General features: G+C 40.0%; 1 protein-coding gene across 5 annotated transcripts in view; it reads right to left on the reverse strand.

Moving 5' to 3' along the window:
- The window catches only part of lims2 (LIM and senescent cell antigen-like domains 2), a 31,551-nt gene extending 14,081 nt beyond the window's left edge, over window positions 1-17,470 (reverse strand). For 3 of the 5 annotated variants that reach the window (XM_083922335.1, XM_083922333.1, XM_083922334.1), the window contains exon 1: window positions 2,942-3,291. In XM_083922335.1, coding sequence (XP_083778461.1) covers window positions 2,942-3,153 — 212 coding nt within the window. In that variant the 5' untranslated portion in view covers window positions 3,154-3,291. Of the gene's footprint in view, window positions 1-2,941; window positions 3,292-10,085; window positions 10,239-17,323 lie in introns of those variants that run through there. The other 2 variants (XM_083922337.1, XM_083922336.1) reach the window with 2 other exon arrangements.

Genomic DNA, 17,470 nt, shown 5'->3' on the forward strand with positions numbered 1-17,470 from the left:
GCAGCGTCAGTCCTGGTCCACGGTCACTGCCAGTGAATAAAGCGTGTCTTCATTGTTGTATTTCTACACCGTAAATACCGTAATAAGCTGCGGACACCCTGACCAGCGGGAGCGTGACGTTAGCTTAGCATTAGCTTGAAGCTGCGCTTCTCCACACACCATGGCCTCAGCCGTAGTCAGAGATGATGGAGAAACAACAGAACTTTGAAATCCTCCTGCTTCTCTAAAGTCACCGGTGTGAAAAACATGTTTGCCTTCTCCGTGAGTTATAAACAAACAATGAACGGTATACCGTGCGCTGACAGGGCTTCATGGTGCCTTCAGGTGCACCTTTTGACCTGCGACAAGCGGATTCCACAACAACGATAAACAGAAACAGGTAGATGAGAAAAAAGAGCTGCCTGTCAGATGACAGAGATGATTCTGTTTGTAATAATGTTCAAGTGACTACATTTAGCTTCTGACAACAACCTAAAGGTGCCTTCTAGTCCTTCAGCTGCTGCTTTTAGCTGTTACACCTTTATTTGGAAAATAAATGTAGTAAAGGAAATATATTTTTAAGGTCCGATTACCTACTGCATTTTTTATTTGAGCTTATTTATTTTATTTTTTGAAAGGTGCCTTCAGTTTTGCATTGTTAATCTGTTATTCATTTTAGACTACCTCACCTGTTTTAAAAAGTGAGTTCTACCATTATTTATACTACTTTGTTTTAGAGTTTTGGTTCAATAAACAGTTCCAAAAATGTTTCTGTATGTTGTGATTTAAAGTTGTACGGGGAAAAAAACAAAATTGGGATCGGTGCACCCCTATATTTATCTTGTTCACACGATGGCCTATCATTTCTGTCTCTACATGGCTGCGCGTTTACTCACTTTCAGATGCACGCACACCAGCAGACAGGGCGCGCATCAGAAAATATGTCTACCTCATAGACTTTTTTCTTTTTTTAAATATAATTTTTAGATTCACATCAGCAAAAATTTGTGGTGAAAAAACAGGTATTGTCACCTGGGAGACAAAAGTAAGGTTGGGAGGAGGTTTCTTTAAAAAGAAAAAATCCATATGAATCTCCTTACACCTGGTGATCTGTGACTATAAATGGAAGCTGGTTGTCAGCTGAAAGGATGCAGACTATCACTACGGTTATGAATACCTTCTGTTCCCTCAACCCTCCCTTCTCTGGTCTCCATGTGTCTTTCTTTTGCATCTCCTCAACTTTCTTCCCTGTTCTCAGCATTCTGTACACATCTGCAAACACTATAAGGCTTTAAAGGCAGTAAATTAATTCATCATCATTTTCAATTCTTATGACAATATTATGGAAAACTGAGACCCCGATATTGCTGACAGCTGTCTGAATATCTTAAGTTCAGTCTGTGTCTTAAGTCTAAAGTTCTTACTGCATATTGTTTTCTCAAAATTAGAAATTAAACCCCCGATCCCTAGTTTTGTGTACAGCAATGTGCAGTCAAATCATATTGACAGACAATGGGCCATGTTATACATCTGAATAGGACATCTACCAAAGACCACATTTTAGTTAAAGAAATGTATGTAAATGTTTTTGACGGGTTGTTTTGTGTAATGCCACTAGGAGTCACTTAAGGACATTTTCAAATACCTCACATAGGGGCTTTAATGTCACCATGACAGGACTCTCAGTTTACCACCTCATCTGCTGTGCTTATCCTAGTTGAGCTCGAACACCTTTACCCACAGTTGGATTTTTTTTTATCTCAAACACTACAACGCCAGGCTTCAAAATATGAAAACGTGGATGATAAGCCCACAAGAAGAGCATGAAATTTGACATAGTGGCCAAACCATTGAATTTCAACTTCCAGTTCGGCCACGTGATGCCACTGCGCTGAAAAATACTTTCTTCCATAGACTTACATTGGGAAAAGGATGTCTGTAAATCAGTGTATACATTTTTTGAGCGTCACAACCCCCCTGTGAAATGACTCTTTCACGATCAGAATATGATCCATCTGATCTAATAACATTTGGAAAGTCTAGAAGAGATGCACGATTAAATAATTTTATCCCCATTCAAGTTAGCAGAAGGCTAAACCGGGAGTTAGCTGGCTCTGCCAGCAAAAGTCTCTAGTGTGCCTGCTCTATGGGCCCAATAGCGTGAAAGCAGTGCTGAAAATCTGAGTTATTTTATGCGCAGAAGATGAGGCTGGGGCCCCGCCCCCAACACTGTATCCAGTTCTCTTTTTACATCCATGGTGGGTGACCCTACGTCCATGTTTTCCTATCCTACAATGAGGCCAGATGAGTCAGAAATACGGTATGTATATTTAGCCTTCCTGCCTCTCATGCACACATATTCGGAATGCCAGTCGGCATATTCTACTTTGCATTACAACTTGGCGCAAAAATAGGCCTTCCAGTGTTCTCCCTCCTGCGGCGCTCAGAGCTATTCCTGCACAAACATGGCGCCTAAGGCTGCTTAAGCAAATCAAACTGGCTGGTAACCCTGGCCTTCTGAATTCTTCACATTCTGTAACACTACAGTAAGCTCAGAGCATACACACTAATACCATTTAAGTATGAGCAGACCAAATTCCTTAACACATACATCCCTTACCTAATTTTCATTATCAGTTAAACCAACATGCCAATCAAACTGCAGTCTGGTCCCGGTGAGATACTACAGTTAACAGATAATGACAATTGAGAGTGGAGGGGTATCCCTGAGTTCAGCCTACAACATCATGTAAGAGCCTTACTAACTCAGTACTTTTTGGGTGGTCAGCTGCTTCTTTAAAGAGGAGTTTCACTGCTGGATAAAATCTTTTCACACCACACTAATAGGATTTTTTTGGTTATTGTCCAAATTGCAATAATTAGAAGCATCGTCACCTGGGCAAATCTTTGTTTTGGTTGACAAATAACTATAGTGCTTTAACCCTGTCTTTTATGTACTTACAAGCGAGCATAAAAATCACAAAACTCCTTATAGACTTTGACATCACTCTTTCGTCTCTGGGACTTGGACACCGGGACCTCAGCCTCTCCCCCATCACTGCCCCTGAGGCTCTGGTTGTAACCGTTTATCTTCCCATCATGAATATGGTCCGGGGCTTCTCCATCCTCAGGTATTGACGGCGGCAGGACACGACCGTTCAGCTCCATAATCATCGACAACAGTCCGAATTAACGGAAAAAAGAGTGTCAATACACTCAAATAGAAGCCCTGTTTGCTTGATCAATGTACGTTTCCAGTAATGGGAATGGCAATCCAGTAAGAGGTGGGAACTGTAATCCACATAGCAGGAAGGAGAACGAAACACTGATCAGACTGTGCTGGAAGTACTCAGTCTCTCTCTCTCTCTCTCTCCCTCTCATACACACTCCCTCTTTCTCTCATTCCCACATCAACTCCCTCTCTTTTTTTTCTCTCACATACCCACTCTCCCCTCCTGACACACTCGCTGTCTATTCTTGGGCAGGTTACTGAAAATAAGGAGCCCACCCTGACGCCTCTCCAGACATATGTCACTGTACCATCAACACACACACACACACACACACACACACACACACACACACACACACACACACACACACACACACACACACACACACACACACACACACACACACACACACACACACACACACACACACACACACACACACACACACAAACAAGCCTTAGTTTGCATCACCAATATCCACAGTCGGTGGCAAATATCTATCAGGGCTGTCAATCTGTTTGTGTTAAACAGCTGGAACGCTTGGCTTTCAGGGAGATGCAACAGCGTGGCTCCAACTCCAAGTATTTCGCAAAGTGGAAAAGTCGCACAAATGAGTGGAGAAGCTAAAATAGTAAGATACCAATATGACAGAAACAGAACACATTTCTGTTTATTTCAGTCTTGTATAACACACTGGAGCAAGAAATAAAGCCAAACTCCTGATATGATCTGATGTAGTTTGTTGAACCACATATTTATTTATAGTGTAAAAGATCAACACTGTTCGGGATCGGAAGCTGAAATGATTTAATGCTGATTTTCTTTTGCACTACTGATTTCATTTCATCGCGTGCTCCCCTTGGCTGATTTGTTTTTTAAAACGCTTTCATGTTCACATTTACCATTTCCAAATATACTCTCACCCCCCTTCTGGTAAAGCATGACACGTGATTGGACTTGGACTTTTTCCCTGACAGGATCAAAACTCATAATCCTTCTCCAAGTGAGTCAACAGAACGACTTGAGTATCAGATTAAAACAACTATCTGCTTAAGCTACACTTATAAAGTATGATAATCGTCTTCAGAAATCCCATATTGGCCAATTGGTTCATAGGCATTCCTTTAAACCCGCAAATCCGTTTCTCTTCTGGGTAAATGGTAGCTCATTATGTGGTAAAGCTAAACTGGCATCTCCAATTAATGACCACTTCCCAAACCATCAAAACAACATGAAGCCAGATCTGGAAATACACTCCAGTGAGACAAACATGTTTGAAGCTGCTGGTTTATCCAAACTAAGGGATGTACAATGAATACATACAAGTCTATAAAGAGTCAAAAACATCATGTTTGATGTGTGTGTGTGTGTGTGTGTGTGTGTGTGTGTGTGTGTGTGTGTGTGTGTTTGTGTGTTTGTGTGTTTGTGTGTGTCCAGCTGAAACATGTCTCTGAGTCCTTCAGTTTAACAGTCTTCCACATGACTCCATAATTCTACAAATAGACACCTAGTGCAGCCTCAACTCCAAACTAGGTGCTGGCAGCTGCTGTTCTGTGTCTATGTGTGTGAGAGAGAGAGTTTGTATACATAGTAGGGGCAAACTACCTCCCCTGAAATGGGCTGCCAAACTGCATCCAAAGTCATCCAATTCACATTTTTTTTGTGTTGAAAAGCAGCCTTTTTTAGATTTTGGGATACTTTCATTTGTTTCTAAACTGTATCATCTTTTCTAAATACATTCTATAAGCATGTTCTGTATTATTTTCAAGATTGTTTTCTAAACACAAGTAGTGGTTCATTGCTGATCGTCGTATTCAGTATAGCGTGACACTGTGAAAGGGTCCTGCCACTCAAAAACACCCTAACTTTTAAAATCTATTTAACTAAAAACAATTTAGTCTCTATGGAGGGTTCTGAAATGAGCCACATAATGAGCCAAATATTTCACCAGGCACCATCTAAAGCTTCGGGAACCTTTCCAGATCAGAACAATGACTGCAGAAAAGTCTCCTGCTGTTGGGAATCTCATCCACTGGGAATCAGTGTTGAGGGACTTACAATGGACAGGGGGTAGAAGCCTAACAGGAAACACACGTAATCTTACAGTCACTGCCATGGTGCAGGGCGTTCCACTCTTAAACTAAAGATAGAGAGCTCTTGTGTTCAAAGTAACATGAAATCACTCTGATATGATTTGGGCTAAATTACACTTCAGCACCAGTGTCTCCCCTACCATTATATTAGGGGGGCGCCCGAACGAAACGGAAACTTATCAGAGATCCTTTATTATTTTGCTTGAGAAGATGATTCACTCCTACAAAAAACAACTGAAATTGAATTAAACAATGAATCAAACTGAAATTCTTTCTTTAGTTTGTTGTGCTTGAAACCGAAAAGTGATTTTTGATTTAACTTTGGACTGTTTCTGTTGGAGAACATTATTTGGACCTTTTGGACAATTATTTAAAATACATTTTCTGATGTTGAGTGTAGCTCATTGTGCAATACATTGATTTCAACTGAGATCGCATTGCAGACCTGATTAGTGCCACAACCCTGTAAACCTAGGGGAAACACTGAGCACTGAACACAGTTATCTTATTCAGTTTATATTTAATGTATATTGTAGACTTAATACAATCAGAATACAACTTTAGAGTCTAAATAACCAGACTAAGGCTATTAATAACACTGCAACACACTGTTAATTATGGCCAACTTCCAACTACCACTACTGACAAGTGATTAGACAACAATTTTCCACAGGGATAGAACAAAAAACTCTCTTTCCTTTATCTCTCACTCACTGATACACAAAATAAATAAATACGAGAGACACTGGAATTATAGTTGCATAACATGGAATGTTTCTTCTGCTTAAACAATGAATTTAATGATGACAGTTAGTGGCATCAGTATGCTATATTGTTATGCTAGTGCTGGACATACTCTCTCACAGACCTTAAATGGACATTTCTGACCTCAGTGCCAACCATGGTAAAATATAAGAGCGGAATATGATTGGAAATAGTAACATAACAAATAATAATATAGAAAATCGAAATCCTTTTGTGAGGATCTCTATATCATATTAAAGGTCCCCCATTGTCGGATTATGAGTTAGTGCATAACGTCATTGTGCCTGTGTCTGTTGGTATGAGACACTGAAGGTGAGGGGCGTGACAAAGCAGCGGTTGTTAATGAGAACAGGCTTATCACCTTTCATGCTGTTACTGACTGGGGACTAAACACCGACATGGACCCAAAATCTCTTTGCCGTTGCCCAGAAACGTCCTGACCAGAGCAAAATATGAAGAAACTTGAAATACAGGCAGGAGGCAGCGTCTCTGCAGATACAGACACCACTACACACTTAAAGTGGGTCATAAGTGACTAAGAGGGATTACTTTTGTACGTTGCTTTATAAGGATAATATACAGTACCTGTAAAAGCCAGGAGTGGCATCTTTCTTTCACTTGTGTGCTGAATATTGGCATTATCACAATAGACTAGAAAGAAAAAACATGCTAGTCTTTCTGTGATGAGCTTCTGAGGCATCCTAGACCCAGAATTGTGACACAGTTCTGTTCATTGTTGGTTCAACATTAAAATACTAACATGCAGATAAAGGAATAACCTCAAATTCAAGCCAAACGAGTAAATGTTTTCAATGCCTGACAGAGAGGGAGGAAGACAGCCAGACAGGCAGACAGACAGAGGTGGAGAGAAAATGTGAGTGCTCAATGAATGAATGTCAACTTGAGCTTAAAAATGGCCACAGCAACTGTCAGCAGTCGACAAAGTATATCTGGTGTTCCCTCTGCAGGATAGCATTTTGAGATTCCCTTATGGGGTCAAAAAGGTCACTTGGGAGGTCACAGGTCAGGTCACTTGGAAAATGAAGTAGGAAATATACTGTTCCAATGAACTGACCCCTGTAGCTACTATGGAAGTAAAGCCATTCATTTTTTAACAGAGGGTGGGTTCATGTGGGTTTAGATCCCACAGTCAGAAATATATACTTTCCAAGTCAGCCAGAGAAAACAAAAAGTTATCTAAAGAGATTGTTGGCATATCTGCAGACTTCACTCAGTGACATTACAGAGAACTGAGTCAATCTGAACATTTTCAAATGATATAATAATAATATAAATAACATTTTGACAATTGTTCTGTCATAATCTTGAATTTAAACACACAATCCTACAGTTAAAATAAATGTATATAACAGAACAGTTCTGTTTATAATGTATCTTAAAGTTGGCTGAATGGCTCTGCAGACTACATTTGCATTTCCAGACACAAGCCACGGCCGTGACAACAGCTGGTGAGAGAGATTCAGGCCAAAGAGACAAATCAAACACACCCTGCTCACACAACCACACTACCCTCACTGACTGTGTCAACAGCAACCATGGCAACAGAGACATGAGGGGTGCTTGGGCAAACCATTTTTCCTTTGGCAAGGCATAGAGAGTTCACACACACACACACACACACACACACACACACACACACACACAGACACACACACACACACACACGCACACACACACACACACACACACACACACACACACACACACACACACACACACACACACACACACACACACACACACACACACACACACACACACACACACACACACACACACACACACACACACACACACACACACACACACACGCGATGACTATGCAAACATAATTAATGACTAACATTTCCTTTGTTTTGCACTTTTTGTTCCCGACGCCGATTTTGACCGGCACTATCAAGGGTCAGTTCCGCTTAAGTGTGCAGGACAGCCTGGAACACTTACAGCCGAAATGATGAGATAACACGCTATATGTACTTTCTCAATACTTTTATGTTGCAAATGTGATTGGTAAAAATGGGCTAGGTTTATTTACAGGCTGATTTAAATCCCCACTGTACTTCTTCAATTCTCCAAGTTTTCTCCACCGCACGTTACTAGACAAGGCTAAGGTATCTTGATGCAGGGATAAAAAATTAATATATTGCGTATAATAATAATAATATAATATACGCTGTTATGTTGGAGTCTGGAAGAGTCAAATGGATGAAAATAAATTACAACACTACTATCCACCGACAGAGGGGTTAAACAAAAGTCTGTCAAAAATCTTTACATTCGTACTCGCAACCAAAAAACGATTGTTTTTCTTGCACACTTAGGTTTGACATAGTCTTATCATTTATTGGTGAAACTTACTGTAGAAAAAAATAGAGGGCCGCCCGGTGGCTCATATACGGAGGTAAAGAGTCCTCACTGTAGCGGCCTTGGTCGAATTCTAACTTAGGCCTCTCTATGTCCCCCCATTTCCTGACAATCTTCAGCTGACTAACTAATAAAAAGGCATAAAAAGGCCAAAACAAATCTTTAAAAGGAAATAAATTAGAAATGCTTGGTTTGATACAGAGGTTTGTGACAATAAATTAGCTTTGCTTCTCAACACAGTGACCCTGCTTCCAATGTTTGACTTTCATTAAATCATACATAGTGCGAATATTGTGCTTAGGATAGACTTTGCGGTGTGAAAACAGTATAAAAACCCAACTGACATCAAATTATTTTTGCATTGCATGAGAAGGAGGGAGGATACAAAGCAAGAAATGAAGCATTGGTGGTTTGACTGGGGACACCTCTAAAGAGAGAGGTCCTTCTGTCCACATTCCTCACATTACTACATTCCAGCGCGCACGCACGCACACACACACACACACACACACACACACACACACACACACACACACACACACACACACACACACACACACACACACACACACACACACACACACACACACACACACACACACACACACACACACGCACACACACGCACACACACGCACACGCACACACGCACACGCGAGAGAGAAGGTTGTGTAAGATATTAAAAAGATAAGTCCACTCCATGTTATTGTATTGTAAAACCAATATTGCAAAAGACTGCACACGTTGAACATTTTTCTAACGTTGCTGGTCACGCAACTCAGAGGAATTCAGCCATCAGCTGCAGTATTTACTGATCAAATACTCCACCACATCTCACCTTATCTATCGTTGTCAACACGCACAGAAAGGTTTTCTTCAAATGTTCTTTGGCAATGATACAGTTTCTGTAGCAACAAAAACGAACCCTCTCTGATTCATTACATTATGCACCACGGTGTGGATCAGCTCCCGCTACTGATAACACAAACAAACCCAAAAGACCACAGGTCGCCACATTAATAAAAAAGTTAGCATTAACAGAGGAAGATTAAGCACACTTAATATAGTTCACAAAATCGAAAAAAAATTTAAAAAGTAACTTATCAGGAAAAGGACAATGATTCATATATCAGCCGGCCAAACATCTCCACAAACAATTTATAGAGATGTGCAGCAGAGAAACTGTTGAATAACTGACAGCTGAATTTCAAGTTCATCAGAAGGATTTACACAAGGCATTAAAAGAAAAGATCTGAAAAATAACCACAGCTTATTAGACAGCCAATTGATAAACTGGACATTCTGACAGATATTTAAAAAAAAAAGGAAAGTTTTATGCGCCTGATATGATTATTCTTAATGCCTCTTTATAGCACCAGAGAGTTTCTATCTGGAGTCATTTCAAACTATTCACGTGGGGTGATTTTTTGCAACCCTAGTGTGTCTTGTAGGGTATAGAACACTTTTAATTAAAAGATGTTTACGTCACAAATAGATGGTATAACGTACAATTTAATGTGAGTGAAACACCAACACACATAGCAGTGATCATAGGGTTCAATCAAAATGTCTCAAATGTGCTCATCAGTAATTTGACAGAAGATTAAAAGCTTCACAGAGGTAGACTCACCTGAGGCTGTCCCCAGCCAGACTTGCATAGCTATCTGGTCTCTCCTGTCTTCGTCTGTACAAGTCTGAGTTTGACAACTCTTTCAGCCTCAAAGAGTTCATCTCCCCTTCGCCTCTCTCCCTCCCTTCCTTCCTTCCTACCTCTTGTCGTCTGAGAACACTAAGTCTACAGTAATACTCCAAAGAACGCGTGTGTGTGTCAATACTTGATCCAAATAAAAAGTCTAGTGCGCAATCCTTCTGTCTCTCAAACACACCTTTAGGGCTGGCACCCTTGAGGAAGGACATATGTAGAGGTGTGGTTTCACAGCGTGCACACCTATCTCATACTTCTTGCTACTCCTCCCCTTCTGCAGCAGGTAGAAGATGAATGCCTCAGAGAAAAGGAGAAAGAATTACTGAAGAAGAGAGAGGCCCTGCCCTCTCTGGCCTTTACAGCACTCCCACTGTCTCTATTTGCATCCTACGTACTCTGTTCCAAAAGAAAGTCTGCGTTGTTTAATCATTTTATAATCCCAACAATGTCATTTGAGGTCAGCATCAGGGCCAGATCATACTGGATGTTTGAGGCTAAACCAATATCTATACTATAGTATACAGTATAATATATAAATAAAAAAAGACATATTTAAACAAAACATGTTTGGCAAGGATCCCTCATGTTTGGCCATTAAAGAGCTACGCAAAGTCATTAACTAGGGCAGAATATTTTACAGTTAAAGGTTGAATATGCCAACTAATTTTTAAAAGCTATATTTAAAAAACAAAAATACATCCACGGCGTGTTTTGAGGGGTACAGAATGAAAGTATTGCTTTTCCATAAAAAATATATTTAGATATCTTTATTTATATCTGAATTAATTTTTTATTTTTAATTTGACAGGTTTGATAACTTTCTGTCACGTTCTGTTTACATTGTACCAGCCAATAGCGGCAGGCATTGCGGGTTGCCAGAGATGTCTGTTGTAAGGCTCTAGAAACAAGAATAATTTTGAGTTGAGAGCTAGCTAATCGATTCCACACCACTCAATGAAAGACTTCCAGTTGAAGACTGGTTAACATGAGAATTCACTGAAATGAATATGAAAAACTAATCATAAAAAAATGATTTAACAAGGATTGAGAAAGACTGAATTTGTATTTGCATATAATGTAATCTTTAATATATGTACTGCAGTTTATTTTTTCCACATTAAAGCACACAGTAACCTGAAGCACCAATGTTTGGATAAAAACTATGATCAGCCATCAAGCAGTTTCATCCAGTCAGCATTTCAATCTGAACAGCAGCTTGTTAGGAAGGTTGGGAACACACACTGAGTAAAGCTGCACTCCACGGAACAATGACACCTATTATGGAGTCATATTTTCAAGCGTACTCTGCTCTTCAATTTGGACTTGAGATCCTCCATTGTAAGCTGTGAGAGTAATTCCCACCAGAAACAACAAACTATTGAAAAAGGCGAAAATGTCAATCTATGAATAATTCAACACAATATTATGTGGGAACAAGAGACAGACACAAGATGCATATTTTTTTAGATGGAGCTGAAGGTTCACTCTCATCAGACATGTTTAATTACAAACAAAAAGCTGTGACGTCAGCTTAGACCGGATTGGTCAGAGGACATGAAACCGACAACAACAACACTGACTCTGTAGCTCTGTAAAACAGAACATGATGCAACCTGATTACTGAACTTCTCATTTAGGTTAACTGTGTTTATTCTGTGCACCATTGAGTCAACACCTGTACCTTTCTTTTTAGATTATGACAAGGGAGTTAAAGTGTGACAGTGTCAAATGGTTTTGGGTGGACTAAAGGCTAACAGAAAACCATGTCTCTCCTTAATATGAACAGACAGGTACATGCACCATGACCAGTTCACACTGATTCAACTTCAGCAGCTTGCCTTGACCTGTTCAGCATTCCACATGGGCCTGACGAACACATGCGCACATACACACATACACACATACACACACACACACACACACACACAGACACACAGACACACACACACACACACACACACAGACACAGACACACACACACACACACACACACACACACACACACACACACACACACACACACACACACACACACACACACACACACACACACACACACACACACACACAGTAGAACAGAATGTGAATCCTCACATCCTGAAGCAGCTGCAACAAACAGGGTCACAGTAGCACAGGCGGACATGTCTGAGTATGTCAGAACATTTATGATGAATCATCACTTTAGGCTTTATATCTGAGACCAACTCATTCACAGTTCAGTGTGGGATGTGCATTTCCCTCGAAATTCAAAAACTGGGAACTGTCATAAAAATTTAAATCTAAATCGAATGGTTTCTAAATCGCCTGAAATTCAATACATTGACAGTATCAATCTGCATTTAGGCTATTACCCTTGTTTAGGAGATACTCCTGTGATACTGCGGTGCTACTCCTGATTTTCTACGTCTTTGTTCCCAAAAACCTGTAAATGCAAATTTTCAAAAAACATTATATAATTGAATATATTATTATATATTCCACTGGCCCACTGGTTAAAACTCAATAAATGGATGATGTTTGCAACATCAATGAGTAATGTAATTACTCATGGGTGCACTGCCACTGTGTGGACAACACTGGTACAACGGCTATTCTATCAACATTAATCTCTATCTGCTGCAAATTCACTGTAATCATTCAAATGTATTTGTACACCCAGCAGAGAGGGATTACTATTCGTTGGACTCCTGAAATCAGCAACATATCCAGCATTTCCAAATGGACACAACAAACTTATTAGAACATTATTCCAACATGTTCTAGTTGTGTTAACTTGAATTTACAATTTATCAATAATTCAAAATAGGAATCCTAGCATCACTCATACATGTAAGAGGAAGTATCCAAACAAGTACATACACAACAGTCCAAATGCTGAGTCACAGTGCAAAGATGTACGCAATAAAACATCACTGACATCTGGCCCTTTCTCAGATAAAATGCACAAAGCAATCTTCCAAAGGAGGTATTAGATCAGACACACAGCTTTATAAACAATGTGTTACACCATGACTTGTATATCTAACATGAAGGAAGAAATGGAGCCTCACTACTGATGCTACAACAATTACAAATAGTTCCAACGGTAGCAAAAATTCAGCTTACCAATGTTTTATGTCAAACCGTAGTGAGGATATTTTCAGTGTTGCTGAAGTTCCTTTGCTGTCACTGCAAACAGTTTAACTGCCCTTATCTGAGTCTGTATGGCCACATCACTTCCTGTTGCCTGCGGTGTGTGTGTGTGTGTGTGTGTGTGTGTGTGTGTCTGTGTACGCGTGTGTGTGTGTGTGTGTGCGCTTGTGAGGGAGGGTGCTAATGTTTGTGTCAACTTGTGCCTATGTGCCAGTATGTGTTTGTGGGAGACAGAAGGATGTAAAGAACACAAACAAACTTCTAGCCCTCTGTGTGAGGTTTAGGCCTCCCTGACTGTCTGTCAGGCTGGGGGTGGGGTGTGAGGAGGAGGGAGATGAAGGGGAGATGAAGGGTGGTGTAGAAGGTGCGAGCAGCCTTCAATGACTAGACTGAATGTATATTTAAGTAGTTCTCATAGACCTGCCATGTTAAGTGTTCCTCCCAAGCTTCCATAGAGGAGGTGAAACCCATGACCACACTGCCACTGGTACATTATACTGGGTGTGTAGATGATATATCATAATCATGGGTGTGCCTTGAATTTGTAACAACAGAGCATTCAAATATAAATAAGAGTGCAAAATATCTGCAGTAATACAAAACAGATTGCTCAAATCAGGCAATCTGGTTATTTGCCATGGTATAATTCCTGTATACTGCGACGTCCAATACTTGTCACAATTCTATATCACTCTGCTTTTATCTTTTCATACAGTTTAGGGACTTAAACTTAAACTTACAGAATATTTCAACATGTTTATAAAGTGATTGGTTATCCTTATTTCTAACAATGCTCTCCATTATTGGAAATGTCATTCAGCTGGTTGGGTTGGTCGATGACAAGGTGGAGTGCTGTCTTTAGCTTAGGCTAACGCTACATGTTTACGGTTGTAGCAGTTTAATCTGTCCATAGATAAAATTATTTTTTTTGCTGATATCTTAGTTATCACAGTATTGAGCTAGCTAGTTGGTAACCATTTTATAAAAGCAATAGCCCACTTTAGGCCGTGATATGTTGGGATTTCATCACGGCTAAGGGGTGTTGTTCGGCCCAAGGCGAAACGGAGCCATTGCTTTTGTGAAAGTTCCAAAACTATACATTTTCTGTTTTTCACTAATTTAAGGCAGAGCTGCAACGAGTGGCCGAATAATGGTTAATTTTAAACTGTTGAATTAATTGCCAACCATTTTGATAATCGATTAATCTGTTCAAGTCATTTTTTGAGGAAAAAAAAAAGATTCTCTGATTCCAGCTTCCTAAATGTGAATATTTGGAAATATTTGAGTTGTGGACAAAAAAAGACATTTTTAGACGTAATCTTGGGCTTTGGAAACACTGATTTTTTCACCATTTTCTGACACATCATAGACCAAACAAGTAATCGATTAATCAAGAAAATAATCAGGCATAACAACATGTTTTCCTCTCCACTGCTTATTGGAAAGGTGAGGCAATTTCTGAATAAAATCCTTCCACAACACAACAGCCTCCTTTTTTTGGTCATTCATCTGGGAGAAAAGGTGTAGAGATGTTTTAAAGTGGGAATATAAAAAGCCATAAATAGACATGACAATTTCAAGGTCTCATGCACACGCACACGCACACGCACACGCACACGCACACGCACACGCACACGCACACACACACACACACACACACACACACACACACACACACACACACACACACACACACACACACACACACACACACACACACACACACACCATAGAGGAACTACTACTATTACTACAACTACTATGATGAAAATCACAACGGGAGCCTCATTGTTTTCTGGTCTGTAAGCAAATGAAGATCCAAATCCTCCAATGAAACCCTAAACTACTATTGAACTTATAAAAGTCAACAATTTAGAGTAGCCTAAATAAGCTACAGTGTGAGTTGTCTTCACGCCACATGAGTGAGTATACACACAGTCCAAATCCTACATCACACAAGCTCACCACTCTTCCAAACAAGGACAAGTTCACACTGGAGACTGGGACATTCTTCTAAGCTCTAGTTGTATCAACAGAATGAGGAATCAGATGAAAATGTAATGCGTTGGGAATGCAGCAATCCTCAGCCCTTTAAATGACTTGACCTCATAAAGCTTTTAGTGTTCAGAGAGTGCTTCATAAAAGCCAGATTCATCCTAAGCCATAATTAACTCAGCAGCGCACACAGTAGCATTCACACTAGTGGAAAGAAATATGGCTCTGAAGGGCAGTCCCTAGAGAATGGATGGTCAGGAAGTGGTTCAGAAAGCAATAACCACTGTCCAGTGAGTTTGTGTGGACATTCCTGTGCAGGGAGGAGGCTGATCTGCAGAAAAAGATCATCTTTCTTCTCTTAAATATCTTTCTTGCTGCTATTCTGGGAGTCTTTCACTTCTAATGTTTGATGAGTGTAGGTTGCCTCTTAAGCTATTTTGGCTTTTATTATTAAAACTATGCAATTAGTCAACATTTACATCAGTCAACTCTGCATTCATTAAACCGCTGATACAACATACACTGTACGGTTCGCCCGAACTAGAGTTTGTAAAGAGTGATTTTTTTTTTATGATTATTTGCTTTATGTCCAGAAAAACTGCTAAAGCAAAGAGTTATTTTGGTTTGGTTATCAAAAGCATGAAAGTTTAGAGAATATGAATAGTTCAGATTCAAAATTACATTAGCACACTGGTGCAACATGCTACAAATGTATGTGGTAGAGGTTTCTATGCAAATTTACTATCATCCAATATAAGAGAGAGATAATGTTGGAGTATATGTGGATCTATTAACAATCCTTTCATTGAAAAATGATACTAATAGCAACGTATAATGTTTGAGTAAGAAAATGATTTCATTACACAGTTGGAATACATCTACTACTGTGTCACATCATCCTGAGTTACTATATTCCTGAAGGTTTTACTACATTTTATTTCATTATTTGATCAAAGCTGAATGAAATTCTGAAAATATTGTCTGTGGGCGATTTTTGTTGGACTGAAATCATCTCGTCACCTTTCCAAATGGTTCAGCGAGACAAATGAAAGGAAGAAACAGAGAGAGGTGGGAATTTAGTCTGATCATAATATTCATCAATCATGTTTACACACACGCACACACAAACGCGCACACACGCGTGCACACACACACACACACACACACACACACACACACACACACACACACACACACACACACACACACACACACACACACACACACACACACACACACACACACACACACACACACACACACACACACACAGCAAGGAAGATGAAGAGGTTGTTTAGCAGTCAGATTTCTCACAGATCTATTGTCTGTTTTTGCTAAATCACATCAAGGGGATGATACAACCTGTCATTAAGGAATTGCACAAGAGTTTCTGTTGCATGTTAAGTTTGTTACATTGCTACCAACAACAATGAATCAATTTGCATTATTTTCAGACCTGCATGCTCTAAGTGAGACACATGGATGCTGAATAAGCCGCTTCAACAGGTGACTTTAAATAGACTCAGAAGGACAGATAGTTTTCACACTCATCATCTTATCTCATTTTAACTTGCAGATAGCACAAAGGGACTGTTATGATACGTTTGACTTCTGCATATAATAAACAGCACAACATACTATTAGGAGAACATGTTGACCTCTGCATATACCGTACAGTACAGTGGTAGTTCACCGGCTGAACGCGTTCATGATAACAGCAGAGGGCGCTAGAGACCCGTTTAAGTGACCGAGTTAAGCTTGTATTAACGTTAAAGTTACTAAGCTACATTAGTTAGCTAGCCGCACTAGCTAATGAAACTTTAAAAGCCACACATATACATAAGGGTTTTAGTGTACATGAAATGCGACCTACACTTTTTAAGTGGGTTTGTCATGCTGAATCACACTTTCCAGCCCCTGAGAGAATGGAACATATCGGGGCTGCGTTTTCTTTTTTTTTTCATCCGGCGAGAAACTGTCAACTTCCCAACTTATCGGGCAAACACAGGGGAAGCACTTTTAAACTTCTCACTTACCCATTCGTCATTTCGGTAATGCCGAGCATCTCTCCGCTCTCTGCCGGACCAGACGAGTGTTGTCTGATTCAGCTCGGGATGTCCAGATGTTGCACAGCCTGGGATGTGTTGGTTTTCTCACGGAGAGCAGAATGGCGCAGACGGGCC

This window comes from Echiichthys vipera, assembly GCF_963691815.1.
Source record: "Echiichthys vipera genome assembly, chromosome: 10".
Taxonomy (NCBI): Eukaryota; Metazoa; Chordata; class Actinopteri; order Perciformes; family Trachinidae; genus Echiichthys; species Echiichthys vipera.